Genomic DNA, 18,497 nt, shown 5'->3' with positions numbered 1-18,497 from the left:
GTAGATCCCCGCATAAATCATTGAGCTTATCCAAAGTGTGTTGCAATTTGTAATTAATAGTATTTTTCCGGAATTAGGAATTCGCCTAAGGTCGGTGTGCGTTGAAGATGGAGTTCTTCGTGTGGTTCCGTGTTTGTCATGCGCGCTGCCTCCTCCAGCCGGTGTGGAGTGGTCTTCACTCCTCAGATCGTGTTTTGGTCGCGAGTGAGGTGCGTGTGTCGCGATGGCCGGCAACATCGTGGCCGAATGGCTGCGATCCCTGCACCTAGGCCAATACTCCGAGAGTTTCATTGACAATGGCTACGACGACTTGGAGATCTGCAAGCAGGTGGGCGACCCCGACCTCGACGCCATTGGGGTCTTCAATCCGGTGCACCGGAGCCGACTGCTGCAATCGGTGCGGACTTTGCGTGAGGAAGGCGCCGCCTCCGTCTACTTCACCCTGGAGGAGAGTGCCGCCGTACACGAGGAGTGTTTGTGTGACAATGTGAGTGCAAGGTCTTCGCGGACGTCGTCGGGCCGCTCCGAGAAGGACGTCGCCGCTGCTGGGGGCCGTAACACGCCGGTCGCCTCCGACAGTGGACAGGAGGTCGCCAAGTACTTGGACGAGTATGAGGAGGGCAAAGCCGAGCTGGTGAAGATTCCGAGGATGCAGCTGAAGAAGCTACTAAAAGAAAAGCTGGCCCACGATGGAATCCGACTCAGCTGTCAGCCCTATTCGACTCCGGTGAGTTTGTTGGACACGTGACTAGCTTAATTGCTTTTCATGAACATTATTTACACCAGATAAAGCCAATTTAATGGGTGCAAAGCAATTTGTTAACCATTTACGGTACGCCCTCTGCGCAATTAGCCAACTAAGAATTGTTGGGAAACCACCTGGGTGTGAATTGTGGAAAATCTATCCTTTTTTTGTCATTTTGCAGTGCGAAACTGTTGACAAATTTTTAACCAAAGCTAAATAGCATATTACTATTTACACTCTTGATGGAAAACCAAGTGCATGTTTGAAATGTGTATTAGGTTTTTAAAAATATGCCAGTAATAAACATTATAATATTATGAGTAACATTAGATAACGGTTACTAATCAATAATCATACTTATACAAACTACATTTTGATTTACTGAAAAAAGGAAATAAATACAAATTACATATTATGGGAAATTTTTGATAAAAGTTGATTAATTTATAACTTACAAGATATTGTTTAAAGATAAATAATAAATATACAGGGTGATTCATAAATCGCGTTCCAGATAGCAACTAAGATGATAGAAAAGAACATGGAAAAATTCTGTCTGTCAAAGAAATTTAACATTTGATCTTTTTTAATGCCTATTATTACCGATAATCTTGTATATGTTTTTTCATAATTATTTAGCAAATAAGGTACAAAAACTTTGGCAATAAAAGTCGCAAATAGCGTTAAATGTACATGGTGTTAACAAAAGATTGTAAAATACAGTGCGATCAAAAAGTTTATCTTCTATCAAGCAAGCCTAGAAATTGAAAACGTGTGTCTGCGGAAGATAAAATGTCACAATGGTAAATAAGAAATGTCAAAATATTTTTTTTTGTAAACTGTAACAACAAATCGTGGTGAACGATTTGTAAAACTCCAACTACATCTCATTTTAGGGTGTTTTAAGACGTTTCATACAGTAACTCAATTTGTTTGGATCAATATTTTAATTTTTATAAAATAATTTTTTGACATCTAGCTGACATACAAACTTTCAATCGACATACGTGTTCAACTAGTATGCTTGATAGAAAGACTTTTTGATCGCACTGTATTTCAGGAGGTAGTAGTGTGGACCAAAACAAACAAAAAGTTCTTAACTACATGGGTCCGCAATGTAACGGTTTTGGAGATATTGAAAATTATTCGTTTTTTGAAACATTTATTTGCAATCTGTTGAAACAAAAAAGAGAAGCTTTTAGTAAAAAAACTAAAAATTTTCACATTTGTTCTCTATATGAAACTTTGCGGACACATGTTTATTAAGACTTTTTTGTTTCTTTTGGTCCATACTATTACCTCCTTAAACATTTTACATTTTTTTTAACACTCTGTAGATACAATTCAGCATATAGCTTTTTTGTCTCTTCTTCTAATACGTAGCCTACAGCAAAAAACGTAAAATTATTTTTACAACAGAAATAAATAGCGTCAAAGTGCAAAATTTAATGAATATAATAAAACTACTATAAAAATGTGATGTTTTATCAAGAATAAATTTTGAAAATACTTTTTTTTGTTTTTGAGTTTTGCAAAATTTAATTTAATTTAATTTGGCAACCCACTATAAAACTTTTTTTCTACTCCCACATCTTAAACGCGGATTATTGTATACAGCGTGTTTCACACAACTTTCGCGCCTAATGTACGCACCCAAGTATACAAAATTTCCAAAACACTGGATACAAAAAATAGGTACACATTTAATTGTAAACTCATGACAGTAGTTGTCAAACTAATCACTCTTTCATTAATAAACTGTAGTTTTTCAGAAACAATTATCATTTGTTCTATCAAGAGACGGCATGAACATGATTCTAGTTTATCTATCTTAATCACTAACTAACTAAAAATGTTGTAATTTTTTAAAGGGTGAACAAACTAGAAAAGATTATCTAATTTTTCAAAATTTGTAATGGAGTTCGTATCAGAATATGTATTATTGATTGCATTTTACAGGCGCATGCCTCGTAAAATTATGTGAAACACCATGTATGTTTCCATGACGCTAAGTGACCTTTTATATACATCTTGACAAGCCGTGACTAATGTACGTATTAGTTACGTTACTAAATAGCAACTGTAGTATCAATCACGGGCTGAAGTTAGCTTTCTGTCATTTAAGTTAATTCTTAATTTAAGTATTTTTTTGTGGTGGTCATAGAAAAAGTATAGTATGTAACACGTGTATAAACTTTTTGATTATTGTTCTATCCCTTGTCAAGAATACTAAAAGAGTACAAAAGAGAGAAGCTCTTTTTTCTCATCCTTATTTTGTCCACTGACAACTTTAAAATTTAGCGTGCTATAAAGGCCAAATTACGCCGGCTGCAGCGTGTTTTAATTTAGGATTATGATGCAGGCATAATAAAAAAATATTTACTTATTTCAAAATATGACTCGATCAATGATAAGTCAGATTATACATACATATGTATTAATGTAAATGTTATTTTCTATGAGGAAAATTTCAAATAGTTTTATTTTTTTAATCTCCGGTGTCATTATCATTAATAGTGAAAATTGTATTCAAATTTTTTGAAATATGTGTAATATGATTGTTGTTAAAAGCACCGCCTACTTAATAAAATGTATCAATATCCCGCCTGGGCATTTCGTAAAAAATGCATTGGAGCAGTGATTCCAATTTTTTCTTAGTTACGGGGGTTACTAAGGAAAAACTGAATGATTTTTAATTATTAACGCAAAATAACGCAATTAATAAATGCTGGGAAGGAAGGATACAACAAAACTAGATACGCCAGGGAGAATTGATATTATGAGATTGAACCCTTTACGCTAAAAAACTGGATTTGTCAAAAATTTTCCCCAGATTAAAGCGCCAACGGGAATCACTTGAACTCAAAAAATGCCCAGGCGAGAAAAGGATTATTTCTATGGAGACGGCGATGGTTAAAAGTATATGCAATGTTAATGGGAACACAGTGTATGAGCAAAATCAGAATTTAATTCTTATTCAATCCGTTTAACATTTTGACGGGCTTAACTCTATTTAACATTGGCTAAACTTCAGACAAGTAGATTTGGGTTGTAATTACGTTATTGTGTTCAGTTTTGTACATCCATTTCAGTTTTCGTGTGTTTGATTTTTATAAACGATGTTTATTCGTTTGGAGACAGCTTATCTCTAAAATAAATGCTCGTATTTTGATCTAGGTAAAGTAAAATACATTACCATGTTTGTACATGAAAAAAATCTGTTTATATCTATACCGTTTTTAATGAATTTAAATTCAAACAAGTTCATTTTAAAAACCTCTTGAATAAAACCTGATATTTATCTATGAGAGTATGACAACTAGCTTAAAATGCCAATGACAATTTTTTCTATCTTTTTTTACATGTCGTGTCAATGGTTCGGGTAGGAGGAAAACACAGTAAAATAGTCGTTTTTATGCAGTCGCATTCAGCTTGGCGATTGATATAACTTCTGGGGAGTTTAAAAATCCTGTTGCTTCTATTAAGTATACACCTATGTTAATATTGATTAAAATAAAGATTGAATAAATTGTTGGGAGAAGTTCTATTTGGTCGAGAGCGATGAATGTTTTATCGGTTTTCTTAATGTGGCTATTCAAATATTTCGCTGGTAACTGTCAAGATGTCAAATGTTAAAATCAATTAGTGTAACTCATTCCATAGTTTTTGTCAGTCCTGTTTGAAATTTGCATTTATTGCTTTTAAAATCTTTACCTGGTGGACAACAATCGGTCTTGCATCTTATTGTCTGTGTCCAAGTTGGCTGGAAGCTTCCTGTTTTTTGTGTCCATTATTTCCATTCTCTTATTACAGTGATAATACGAAGGTTTTTTGTTAGCTTTCGGGGCCCCCAATCTAATCACAGAGCAGTTAATATTTCGTTTTAGTGTAAAAAGTTGTCGCAGGTCTCTGGAGCTCAACAGCGGTTGAACAAGTTATGTGTTAATGCATACCGAAGAAGCTGTACTTGTTCGTAAACAGATAACCCGCCGCAGATAGCCTTTCCCAACGCGGCAAATAATTAATGTGACCCTGCCATTAGGATTAGTCATAATCCTTAAATTACTGATGCTGGACGCCGGACTGTAATTATTAAAATGGAAATTATTTAGCTTGTTCCGGGTGAAATTGTTTTAGTTTTAATATTGTACTCATTACCGGAATTGGACAATGTGGTGCATCTCTTTGTTTATGTGAGATTACCAAGGTAACCGGGAATTAATTGCCAACTCGTTAATTAATGGAAAGATCGCGTTCGCACGGAACTGCTGCAGTTTAAAAAGCTACCAACAGGCATATTCGCATTTCTAATTATCGTCCTCGCAAAATAAACAAGATTATTAAAATCGAAATGGCAGGTGATTGATGTTAATTAGTATCTACTTGCTTGAAAGTTCACCATTTTTGAGCTTTCATGACAGTTTTTACAAAATTGTTTGCAGCTGGTGTTAATAAGTTAGTAATGTATTGCTATAAAAATTATGTATTTTCTGTGTAGATTGTCGGTGTTTTTTGTGAGGTTGTAAAATGAGACTAAAATTTGTGTAGTTAACACAGTTATTCACATCCTAAATGAGGCATTTTAGTGCAATGAACTAATACTTTAATAAAAAATATTGACAATAACGGAATGTAAATATTTATTTGACTTAGAAGGTTGTTTTTCAGAATTGCTTCAAGTTTTTAAATTTTTAGCTGCAGATACATAATATTACTGTAGAAACAAAGTAGCTGAAGATGACTTTTATAAACGGAGTTTATAAAATTGGTGCTTTTTACTTATGGTGGCCATCCAAGAGTTTAATTTTTTCTCATCACTGAAACCGACAAAGGGATTTATGTTTGCGAAACTGGCGGCAATTGCTTTTTAATGATTTATGGAGTGCTCGTGTACCAAAAATTACCTGTGGCGGCATTCTCTTACCAATACATAGTTGTCTGTTTTCATTTTCTATGCTTAATAATCATGAGTTTATTTAAATTGTTTAAACTTGTTTTTTTCAAAACTCATGTTTTGTAATTTTTTGATTATCATTCTCATGGTATTTGACACAAGTCAAGAAATATGCAGAAAGCAGAAAGCTAAACTAGATTTTTATAGCAAACAAATCCTTGTACTTTGTACATACAAGCTTTTATTTATTATCGTATAAATCGGTTTATGATCTTTTTAAAACTTTTACAGGATTAAACATACTCGTGGGTTCAGGCTCCACATAGGATTTTATTTTCATTTGTATTTAATTTCTCGCCGTAAACATTGATATAAATTAGTTTTTAAAGGCAAGTGAATCGACAGATTTACCTGCATTAAGAACTTATGATCGGCAGCTGTATTCGACTAAAAAAGGGGAAATTGAACAATGACGTGTGTGAGGCGGAGATAATATTTGCTCACACAAAGCAAATACTCAATCAAAAGTTTCGATACAAATACATAATACTGGACAAAATTTGGGAAAAATATTTTTATTACTCTTTTATATACAAAAGAAACTATTTAAAAAAAATACAAGTTGTTTAAAAATGTGTCAGTTTTGTGGTATGGTTGGCATAATTAATGTTGATATTTGGTCTTAAAAAGTTAAATTTTTATTTCCTTTCAGTGAATTCACTTTTTATTTTTCATTAGTGGTTCTCTGAACATTGTCAAGGTTTCCAATCTCATTACATTTTTTTCAGTTCAAATTATTGAAGCGGATAAGATTCGTATCATTTTGTCGGAGATTTTTATGCAAGCCAGTATTGAAATTTTCCACTCTCTTACGTTCCATTGATTTTGACATGTTAATTAAAATTAGACTAGTTTGCATAAATAATCATGTGATAAATTTAGTCAACCACACAAAGTTTTTTTTTTGAACGCGATTACTTCTTAAATTCTCACAAATAGACCTTTAGTTAACACTTCTATCACAATTGTTACTGTTTAAAGTTATTGATCTGGCAAATTATGCAAACCTTAGTGGACGTTCCAATGTTTTATTCACACCCTATGACTATTCAGGTTTGCTAAGGGGTGGTCCCAAAGCCGTTAAGGGTGATGTAAGGGCTCCTGAAATTCGTTGGGCGGTATCGATTTTTCCTTTCGAAAAGTTTTGCTTCAATAGGCTTATGTTTAAAACCACAAGTTTGGGTATTGGCAGCTTGCACGTTAGCAGAATGCCTTCAGTATTGTTCTGAATATTTATTCATACCTAGCAGATTTTTTTATTACTCAACCATTAAAGAACTTTGAAGTTGTTTTAGTAATTGTTTTATTTTTAATTTTATAAAATTCTTCATTAGTCACAAATACTTAACCAGAACTGAGTGAGTTATTGTTCTGCAGGAAAACGGCATTACGCAGTTGTAGGTAGATATTATCCGCTTATAGTTTAAACCTTCCCGTGGTATTTCCTCACCAAGAAGTTATCACTAAAGCGCAATAAAATGCTAATTTAGTGCGTCATTATCAGCGAACACAACACGTCGAATTAAAACCATTGCGAGGTTAGAATCGTTTTCTGATGACTCGATGATAAAATTCAAAGAATATGTAGAGATAAATTCTTCCAAGTGCAAGGTATTCAAGAAATACGGAACAAAGAAAATAACGTCTTTAGTGAATTCTTTTTCAAATATGCGCGGCACAAACATAATGTTTTTATTGCACCCTAATTAAAGGCTGTCGATAATAAAACTGCCAGGTATATTGCGAGCACTTGACTGGAACCGAAACCGTAATAAATTCACGGCATGATATTGCAGTATAATTATTAGAGTTCATTTAATTCGAGCAAATGCTATAATTTTGTAGCTTATTAATACTAGCCCGAGCAGAGGTGGTGCCTACATGCGGTATAATCGTTTATCCAACCCGGCATTATCCCATTATGGGTAACAAATACGTCTAAGAACAATAAGGCTTCAATTATGTAGAAATACACTTCACTCATTTGCCTACACATGATCAATAGGACGAACAGGCCTTTTCTAACACTCCACAAATCCATCTTCGGTTACCGGCATCTGGACCGGAGGGGAAACTGCCCATCTTTCTGAACTTTAATCGAATTTGACTAGAGCAGATTATGTTCGTTGATTGTTTGCTCGAGTGCTTCCACTTCTTGTATCAAATATCCGCACTGCACTTTTCGGCAGACGAAAGAAATTGTTTTATGAATTTCAAGTAAAGTTTGTATTATGTGACCCAGTAAAAACCGGCCGAGCTGCCTTCAGTTAGCTACATTCCGTCGATCAACGGCCATCGTTCTCTTTGTTTGACAGTAGCCTCAGGATATGGACCCTCTACGGTAGTGACTGACTGCACCTGATTTTCTCTGGATGAGAACGTCTCATGAGTGTTATTTATGCTCGGTTTAAATAACTCGAATTGTTCACCTCTTAGCTGGGCTATGAATGGACACATTAACCGACCATTCAAACACGTTTTGTCTTTGATATTTGACAAAGTGACGTGGACATCTTAATATCTTTTGTAGATTTTTTTGTAGATAATATACCCTTTCTTTCCTCTTTTTAGGCAGTGGACTGGCTAATGAAAGGGTGGTTGGTTATACAAGGGTTCATATTATGGCAATTAGCTATAAACACAGAATCTGTTATTATCAATTACCAGCTTTGGGAAACACTAGTTGAAATATAGAAACAAATATTACTTAATAAAATAATCACTTACAATAAATATGCGTAATATGCCATTATCATAGTAATCTAGCATATCTTTTCTATATTATATCTCGTATTTCGTGTTCTTTTCACAGGCATACATTACTGTCTTTCTGTAAATTATCATAGGAAATTGAAAACTTAAAGATGTTTATCAGCGGTTATGTTATGTAATAAATTTTGTATTGTTTTCAACAATTTTATAATAATACGCATTCATTAATTTATTCTGATATTTAAATCGATTTTTTAATTGTATAGTATTCTACTACGTCCTAGTTATTAAAAATTAATAAATTAATGTCCTTTAAATGGAAAGTGGTTTTTATACTAAAATAGGGTCTGCTGAATCTGAATATGACCTCTGTTTTGTTGTATCACGTAAGTTTATTAAAAATAACATAAACAATTTTTAACACTTTTATTTATTATTTTAAGAATTACATCGTTTTTTAATTTTTTTCTTGTGTAGCAATACCTATTCTGATCAAAGCGCTTTTCATACTCTCAAGTTATCGGGAAAAAATCAAGATATGAATGAAGAAAATGAATTTTTAATGACATATTACACTTCATAGCGGTATAACATTGTAAGATTTTTCTTCCAGAATTGCATCATATGTGACTATAGTCAGGCGAAAATTAAAATTAAAACCAACCGGCTGAAAGGTAATCTAATCAGTTTTTTTAGTTATTATCTTACGATCAAAATTGTTATTTTTTATGAGAAAATGTATTTGTGGATCAACAAATATACCCTATTTTATTTTGACATCACATATTATACTCAATTAATAATAACCCCAAGTGGTTGATGTTCGTAAGTTTACAAAAAAGTGAATACTTTTAAACTGGCACTGTTTCTTCATTATTTGGAGAATGAAGAGATGACGAGCACACAATTTTTATTTTATTCGGTAGAAGTATATGTCATGAAAAAACTTTTTAAAAAAGTATTAATGAAAAAAATTGGTACGTGACATAAGAAAAAGAAGTTCATATTTCTAATCAGCACACTTAAAATGATAGTCTGTCAAAATTTTATACAGGATAAAACTTGTGTTGTGTACCTACATACCATTAAAGACTTCTTTTTTATTTCCTGTATTTGCAGAATTTCGTCAACATGTTGTTTGTAATGCTGCGTTTGTAGTACAATATTAACTCTTTGCAAAGGAGTTGCATTTGCTTTTTTATTTACACATTTAGATATCAATTGGTTGTGTTTTATTGTAATAACTGTGTTGAATTCTTTCATCGGCAAAAAAAGTACTCTTTTTATTTAAGAAGAAGCCAGAATTTTAGTCCCTATGAACAGTATAAACACAGTAAAAGAGTGGTAATTTAGATGTAATTTTCGTATTTTAAATTATTGGAAATAATTACATTTGGGTTTTGAGGTACATTTAGTAAATTTTTCTATTACGTGCCTGTGGATCTAATAATTTGAAAGACGTATTTATGGCTATCTCTTTTCAACATTTTAAAACAGCCTTATCACAGGGCTAGTGACGTACGTCAAAAGTGTATCCGTCAAGTAGGTTATTTGTAATTTTATTTTTAATGGGGAAAACTGTTTTGAGGCTAACATTTATACCCTCTCTATGAAAACCTAATGTCAGAGAGAAACTGTACCAAAATGTCAGAAGCTGTCAAACGTCAAAAACAGATGGAGGTCGTATCGAGTTCTTGATTTACACTTCCCTCACCAGCAAATAATTAAAAAAATGGACTATATTTTATAGAATTGTAGTTTGGTAGCTCCTGATACTAAAAGCAGCTATTGTAACTATAGTAAGACAATAGCTTTAGCTATTGCTAAGCTAATTTACTCTAGTAGCTTGCTGCCCAGCTCTGGATAAAAAATGTCTTTAATTACTTGAAATGTAAATTGCTATTGTTGAATTATTATTGAATAACTGCATCTTGATTTTTGCAATATTTTGTTTTTTCTGCGTTGTTTACTATATGTTATCAGTACTTTTGAAGAAAGATGCAGGTTATCTTTTTCGTTAAGAAAATTAAATACGTAATTAGATAAATTTCCTGTGTCAACAGGAAAGTCTATTAAATAAACATGCACCTTCCTTGAATATTACGACAAGAAATTTTTCCAACATTTTAATGGCTTTTGAAGTTAATAAAAGCTTGTTAATATTATGCTTATGATCAGATTTATTCATGTAAAGTTGTAAAACACTAATAAAACAACCGTTTCGAACTAAGAATTATGCGATTGTCTCTCCCTTGTCTGTCCGAGTGTGTTTTGATTTTGTGGGTTGTGTTATTGGCTTTGCAAGCATTCGTCTTGGTCCACAATTTTGATTCTGTGTCCTATGAACCGTGAAATGAGCCAGGGCACAATAAAACCCGGCCATTATTTGTTCATATTTCATGAATCCCTGATGGTTTCTGATCATGGTGTCTGTAGCATGATAATCGCCTGCACCGTCCAGCAACATTCCGTGCATCGGCGGATCAATCAGCTCGGAGATATCGCATTAACATTTCTCGACTATCCGGTTTGCGCCCGGCTCTGGCCATAGAGGCTCCGCGCTGCTCCTGCTGCTGCTTGCATGAGATAATCTTCGTGATTGATTTCGGCTTAATGGGAGGTGCTACGCAAATCCTATTTGGTCGACGGTGTGCTCGTCAGCAGGATTTTTCGTTTACCTGCCCGCAAATTTTATTCTAATCCTGTTGTCAATCAATCATTTTTGCATTTGTGAACGGAAAATCAAATTAATTGCTAGAAATTGTAGATTTTTTCAGATACGCATTTGGTTTTATCTATCGCGGAGGGACAATTTACTCTCTTTTTGTGCATAGTGTGAATGAGCATTAATTTTACGAGAAGTTTAAAAGGGGAGCCAAGCCGCTGGCGCTTGTGGTCAGTTGATGTGGGTCGGCAGCTTACTTGTCTGCTAAATGGTAGGCTAAGATAATATTTTTTATGATCACATGCGAAGCTGTTTGTTGTGTTCGAGGTTGCGTTTCAAAGTCGGCACTCAAACTTTCCTAATTTCATTTTTAATTTGCGTTTTATATTTGAGTCGCAAATTTTTGTAGTAATTTTTATTGCCCACTACCATTTTTTAAGGATGAAATGCCTATTTGAGAAACAGATAATATGCTTATTTAGCTGGAAATTTTTAATTTAATCGTTATACTCTCAAAAAAATATTAAATTGTTATATCAACATTTTTATTCTGGTTTCAGAGTATTATGAAAAGTTTTGTTCTAGACTTCCAAATTTTAGAATTAAAAACAAAACCTTCTGAATAGGATCTAGAAGCATTCTACAGGCTGCGCCAGAACTCGCGCCCCAGAGAAAAATGTCAAGTAAGATAAGATACCTGGAACATGGAAAAAAACGTTAAAAAATTATATCTGTCAAATAATTTTGACATTTATTTTTTGACATTTGACATTTTTTATATCTATTTAATGATTCTGATGATGTTGTATATGTTTTTTTACAATTATTTAGTAAAGGGACAAAAATTTCGCTAATAAAAGCCACAAATAACATTGAACAGAGTTAGAATTTAGGATACAGCTTCCTTGTTTTCCCTTTTAATAGCCTATAGCAAAAAAACTTGGAAAATTATTTTTCCAACAGAAATAAATAGAGTCAAAGTGCAAACTTTAAACCCACATAACTTCGAAATTTTTATAAATAAAATTTTTTTAACATTTTGTCCATGTTCCGGGTGGGTATCTTACCTTATATAGCATTTGTCTCTGGGGCGCACGTTCTGGCGCATCCTGTATATTACGTAATTCTAATCTGATTTTTTTTAACATATCAATATAATTGAAAGTGCAAAATTAGAAAACGTTTTTTTCAATTTTTTGAAACGAGTGTGGAATGTTCTAGACTTGAGGCTCAAGCCTAGAATATTCCAAATATTATATAAAAAATTATAAAGCTATTTAAAAAATATAAAATTATACAGGGTGTCAATTTTAAAACTTGCAATCGGCAGTATCTCTAGAACTGAAAAAGTTATTTAGAATCATTCAAAACCGTTTTGGTGGTTCCTAGGGGGAACCCACCCTTGAAACCACAGCCACCCCAAGTTGAAAATTTTAAATAGCACCCTGTTTGTGATACATCGTTAAAAAGCTCATAACAAGCGCTTTTCAAAAATGTTATACAACAGCCTATTTGGTAAAGCCGTTTTTCCAATTACTCAAAAACGAAGACTTTAAATTTTCCTTTTTTTATTAATATATTTAACCGTGGGTTGACATGCGTTACTTACCATGTCATTTTGATTCTCCCTAGGAATCACCGAAACGGTTTTGTGTGATTCTCAATAGCTTTTTCAGTTGAGAGATATTGCTGATTGCAAGTTTTGAAATTGACACAGTGTATAATTAGGACAGGGACAAGGCTTATCTGTGCGGGCGACGTAATTTCATTTACTGCGCAGATCATGTGTCTTGTTCTCAAAGTTTTCAGTTTTCTATCATTTGTTATAAAATAACTTTTTTTAATTTTTAGTTAAATAATTATTGTTCAATAAAATGTTTATATTCACTTTGTTTTAATAGTTATTTATGTATTAAGGGCATAATTAGGAAACTATGGCATGAGGGAATGATTAATGCCCGAGGGCCATAATCGACAATTATGCCCGTGGTACATACAACGTTTTATTCTAATATATAATTTCTAAAAGATTCAAACAAATATTTAGAATTTCTTAAAGGAAATCAACTAAAATTTGTGTCCATTCAAATTTTAGTGTTATGTAGAAAGTTAGCTATTTTGATGTTGATAAGGTTACTGCGTTTGTTTAAAAAACAATTAATTTTTTGAAATGTACGTTTTTGAACCAGAAAGCGTTTATTCATAAGAAATTTTACAAGAATGTGAAACTGCTCAGGGAAAATCGATTCCCCATAAATTATTTGTATGTGAAAGAATATGACAAGTTTTGATACCATTGTTAGAATAATTAAACCAACCGTTGCTTGCCAGATTTTTGACAGATTTGTGCCATAAAAACCAATTTATTATATGCTCTCATTTGGGGGCGTATAAAGATGACTATTGACTAAAATAGAATAACATTTCTCAATTATGTTAATAAGTAATTATTATAATCTTTTCGATTTTCTTAATATTATATTAAATGTATCAATCATATTAAACAATAGTAAGAATTATGCTTATTTAAAAAATAAGAAACAATATTTAGTGGAACGAAAAACATTTCAAAATGTTTCTGCTATTGATTTGCTTGGAATTCGTTCGAGTTTTGAAACGAAGGAAGCAACAGCCTCCGTTGGCATAACACTTCACTTTATTACCCATGTCCTTTTTGAATTTAGGAGAGACGTTTAGATGTAACTTATCATTTTATGGAAGAGATGTGAGCCGTAATGGCGGTGTTGGATATATCTGTCCAGCTGTAAAGATTCGGTTTTTCTTATTTTTTCCCTTCGCGGACAAATAATAGTGAGCAAAATGGTGTCATAATCTTGAAAATAAATCATTTCTGTAAACAAGTTTGTCAGCAAACGTGATAAGGTTAAAAGCATTTGTTTAACACCGATGAATAACGAAACAAATTTCTTTAATTAGTAAAGAATCAGTCATTCTATGTTCTACAAAAATTTTAATTGTGTTTCGTGAACGTGCCATCATTGTTCTTTGAAAACCATCAATGCTTTAATTCACACGTGCATCGCACCTGTTCATACATATGTAAATTGGGTGTTTCAAAAAAAATTGTCATTGTTGTCTGAATATAAATTTTGGGAATTGCTCTCTCCCCCACGAAGTGTTAATTTTAATTTTGTTTAATTGTGATTACACGTAAAGAGGATGCTCGACCCTTATTTTTCCTTCGTTACCTTCATGTTATATGGAGGAATTTCGGATAATGACGGCCATTATTTTTAATTACGCATCTAATGACACGGGTGCGCTTGAAATTTATTTTTATCTCTTGCCCCATATGGTTCAATCAGTTCATTTGAATTTTAATCAGGTCCGTTGGCTTCACTGGATACCGATGCTAATTTTTATTACGACTCCTCGCACATAAAGGGCAAGTGACAAATTAGTTATCGGGTCTCAAGTCCTCTAATAATTAAAGTTAGTTCTCATGAGAATCCTTGTTCAGACGGGTTAATGCAATTTCATTATGTGCTGTATACACATATAAGATAATCTAGTCGTAGTTGTGAATTAAGGTATGCTCCACTTATATCGGCTTCGATGTGGTGTGGCATGCGGATTTAGAACTCTAATTGCGCTTTGGGACTGCATTCATTAAACATTTTGTTTGCTCAACTAACGGTAATCTCGTGGTAATACCTTCAAAGGTAATGTTAACTATATATTCCTATGATTCTGCGCTTTTATTACATTACCCAAAGCTAATTTAGTGATAGAGCAAACTTCTTTTGTCTATATGTCTCAAATACTAAACGTATTAACCACAACATTAGCTAGTTACATTTGTATGGTATTATAAGAAGATTATTATGCTCAGCAGGCGGGCTTTTACTTTTATTTGCTATTAAACCCTTCAGTCTGAATCCACCTACTATAGCACTGACAAGTTTGTTGCAACAATAGCTTTTAACCGGAAAAAATAAACGTAAATCAATAACCTCAATTTCTAAATACTCTAAGTGTATTTTACTAAAATGCTAATGAAATTAGAGTAAAGATAACAAATTACGAAAGAATTTTTCAAACTTAAAGCTTAAAAATACGTCAGGACTAGTTTGATTAAGTAAAATTTAATGACATTAAAAGTAGTACTCTTATTTTTTTATTTGCATAAAAATCTGTGATGTATTGAATAATCAATTATCATTAATTAATTGTATCTTTTCTGATTAAGTTTTGCACTTTAGCAGGTCAGTGTTGTGGGCTTGTTGTGTATTTTACAAGTTGCAATTGGTTTATTTTCTTAATGTTTTTGTAAGCCGTGAAGCTTGTTCTTATTTTGTTTAAAAAGTTGCAAGTTACTGTTCATTTGCTGTGCATTCCGTCAAACTAAAAAGTGTAAGTTTACCGTGAGTACCAGAGTGTGAAAATAATTTGTCACAGATATTTTCCTCAGTTTATTAAAACTACAAGCGGAAATAATGTTTCCTGTAAATTTATTCACGGTAGTGTAGTGAATATATCAATAAGTTACGATGCGTTAAATTAACTTAGTTTTTTTAATTCATTTGATTAAAGTATTAATAATGTAGAGTGCTGGTGAAGTTTAAATATTAAATTTACTGTTTCCAATTTGCAATTATTTTTAATTCAGATCAATAATTTTTCTAATGTTTTTTTAGTGAAATTGTTGTTGGCAGGTTATATATGTCAAATTAATTACTGATATTTAAATTTAATATTCTGTAATAAATGAGTAAACCCTAATATTTTAATATATGATGACAAATAGTTCTGAATGAATTCATTATTTAGGCAGATCATAAGCAAATATTGTTATGGAAAATTCTACAACAGTGTTATTAACTCTATGTTATTGAAATGTCATTGTAAATATTGGTAATAGAGGTAATTTTAACATAACGCTTCATTCATTGTAAACTTCACATTGTTAAATATCTATCAGACCTGTCCCTGCGAAGTTTTATTATTGTCAAGTATTTGATTAATTACTCTTCTATTTATAATGAAATTTTATTTAATATTCGTTTCAGCTATATTAAACGCTTGTGACTGCATTAATGTAACAATAATTACCTTCATCGCACGTTATCAACTTTCGACATTTTCATTGTGATTAATTTTATTATACCGATTTTAATAATAACAACGTTAATATTTAATCACAATCGATAAAACTTTACCGTAAGCACATTATTATCAACACAGGTGCAATTGTGTTAAAATGGTGCACTTCTATGGAAAACTTTATACGAATACCAAACAAATACAAAAAAATACATTGCTTTTTGTTCTACAAAAGATGCGAGAAAGGAATATGTTGAAGAAAATTTGTAAAAGCAACTAATATTAGTTAACTAATATTCAGCTTTGTATACAGAGTGCTTCAGAACTCGCGCTTAAAGAAAAATGATGAGATATCATTGAGACATGTTGAAAAAAACTCTATCTATAAAAATTCCGAAATTATGTGGGTTTACATTTTTTACTTTGACCCTTCTTTTGAAAAAAGAATTTTACATGATTTTTTGCTGCAAGCTATTAGAAGAGCACACAAAAAAGCTGTATCCTGAATTGTAACCATGTTTAACGTTATTTGTGGCTTTTATTGGCAAAATTTTTGTACCTTTACTGAATAATTGTGAAATAACATATAGGTACAATATGATCAGTAACGTTAAATAGACATATAATAGGTCAAATGTTAAAAAATAAATAATGTAATAATTTTTTGACAGATATTTTTTTTTAACATATTTTTCATGTTTCTGGTATCTTTCTTATCTTACTTGGAATTTTTCTCTGGGGTGCGAGTTCTGAAACGCCCTCTATAAGTAAAGATTTTTCTTGTTTTTTTTTTGGGGGCTTATAATTTTTCGAGTAGAAATGAGTTAACAAGAAGATACGAGAGAAGAGACTAGTAGCTTTTTAGTAATTGAAGGTGGAGAATATGGTTACATGATATTGAGAAAAAGCACAGAATGAAAATTTCTATTAAATTTTTCATGAACCAACTGCGTTCGGGTTTAAGGTGCCTTGTTTACCTTTTCAACTTGTATTACATGTTCTAAAACTGTACTTTATGATGGTAATAGGGTTTTATTTTGATTATATCCAATTTTACGATTGATCCAAACGGGAGATATTTACAACTTGATGCACATACACTGAAGAAACGGCTGTGGTTGATTGAGACGTTATTAGTAGAAGTTGTTGTTCCAACATCACGTTTGGTCGTTACAATCGTAGCTAAAAACCGCAGTTTCCTCAATCTCATCATTATCCAAGATGACACCTTGCTTCCTGTGCTCTTCGGTCGTGACGCCGTAACAGATCACCGACTGTATTTTATCGTCGTCTAACAAACATCCAATGTTTTTTCACCCGACCGTAATTACATGTCCTTAATTTATTAATCCATAAAATGGCTGCGAGCTCACACAGAACGGCATTGTTTGTAGACATCCTCGACAAGAGGATGTTATTGTCCAAATTGATTACATAGGTGACGATGGAATTTGTGGACGAAGAACTCACACTAGGAACCGTCGCAAATTACGTAATTAAACTCAAAAAAGTAATTTTATGAGCGCACGGTGTGGTCCAATTTAATACACTCTAATGGAAGTTTCGATGTCGATGCAGGAAAAAACTATTCCATATTTAGAGCAAAATTTAATTTTTGGATTACAAATTTTGATCATTGACATTTGAACGTAAATGGTGCGTTTGGATTGTTTTTATTTTCGGTAGGGCTAATTGATCTATAAAGGGACTATAAAAGTTAATTGAAACGGGCCAACGAAAACCAATCTCTGAATTATGATTACAGCCATTTTCTTACATTCCGATCTAGAACGTTCAACGGAAGTACCCTCGAGGATTTACCCAGAGAAAATTTCGTTACACGCATTCATTTTTTATGTGAATAGTTATTATGATTGAGTTGAATTTTTCAACATGAGAAAGAAAAAGAAGTGTCAAAGAGTTTTTAAGTTGGTCGTAATTTTGACCATATTATCGCTAAGAATCGTTTGTTACTTGCAAATATTTGTTATTAGAGAAATAAGCACGGATTGCTGTTGTTAATCCTTACGAAGTTGGCTTTGTGCATCTTCCGCCCTATTGAAATTTATGGAAAAACTTTCGAGATCTGTTCACTTGTTTAACAACAAATAAAGGACTCTATGCTGAATTTGCAGATAGCATTTTCTGCATTGAGAGCAAGATTTATAACATTCCGGTGTGTATGTTTTCCGCACGTTCGAGCTTCTATCAGAAATTGCCAAACTAAGATAGTAATCATTAGCAGATTTGAAATTAGCTAGCAGGTGTAAATCATTGCGAGCAATTGGGAAGTTCTGACACCACCATACGGAGACATCGTCACCTGGGGATGAATTTAATGTCGTACAATGATCAGA

General features: G+C 32.6%; 1 protein-coding gene across 5 annotated transcripts in view; it reads left to right on the top strand.

Moving 5' to 3' along the window:
- The first annotated feature begins 203 nt into the window (after window positions 1-203).
- The window catches only part of LOC123007835, a 170,490-nt gene continuing 152,196 nt past the window's right edge, over window positions 204-18,497 (top strand). For all 5 annotated transcript variants that reach the window (XM_044403304.1, XM_044403303.1, XM_044403305.1 and 2 more), the window contains exon 1: window positions 204-727. In XM_044403304.1, the coding sequence (XP_044259239.1) occupies window positions 224-727 (504 nt within the window). In that variant the 5' untranslated portion in view covers window positions 204-223. The remainder of the gene's footprint in view (window positions 728-18,497) is intronic.

The sequence above is a fragment of the Tribolium madens genome, unplaced genomic scaffold (genome assembly GCF_015345945.1).
Source record: "Tribolium madens isolate multiple individuals breed KSU strain unplaced genomic scaffold, Tmad_KSU_1.1 Scaffold_3;HRSCAF=73;Tcas5.2_LG2, whole genome shotgun sequence".
NCBI lineage: Eukaryota > Metazoa > Arthropoda > Insecta > Coleoptera > Tenebrionidae > Tribolium > Tribolium madens.
Note: the sequence above shows the minus strand (reverse complement) of the source record. Positions and strands in the feature narration are given on the sequence as shown.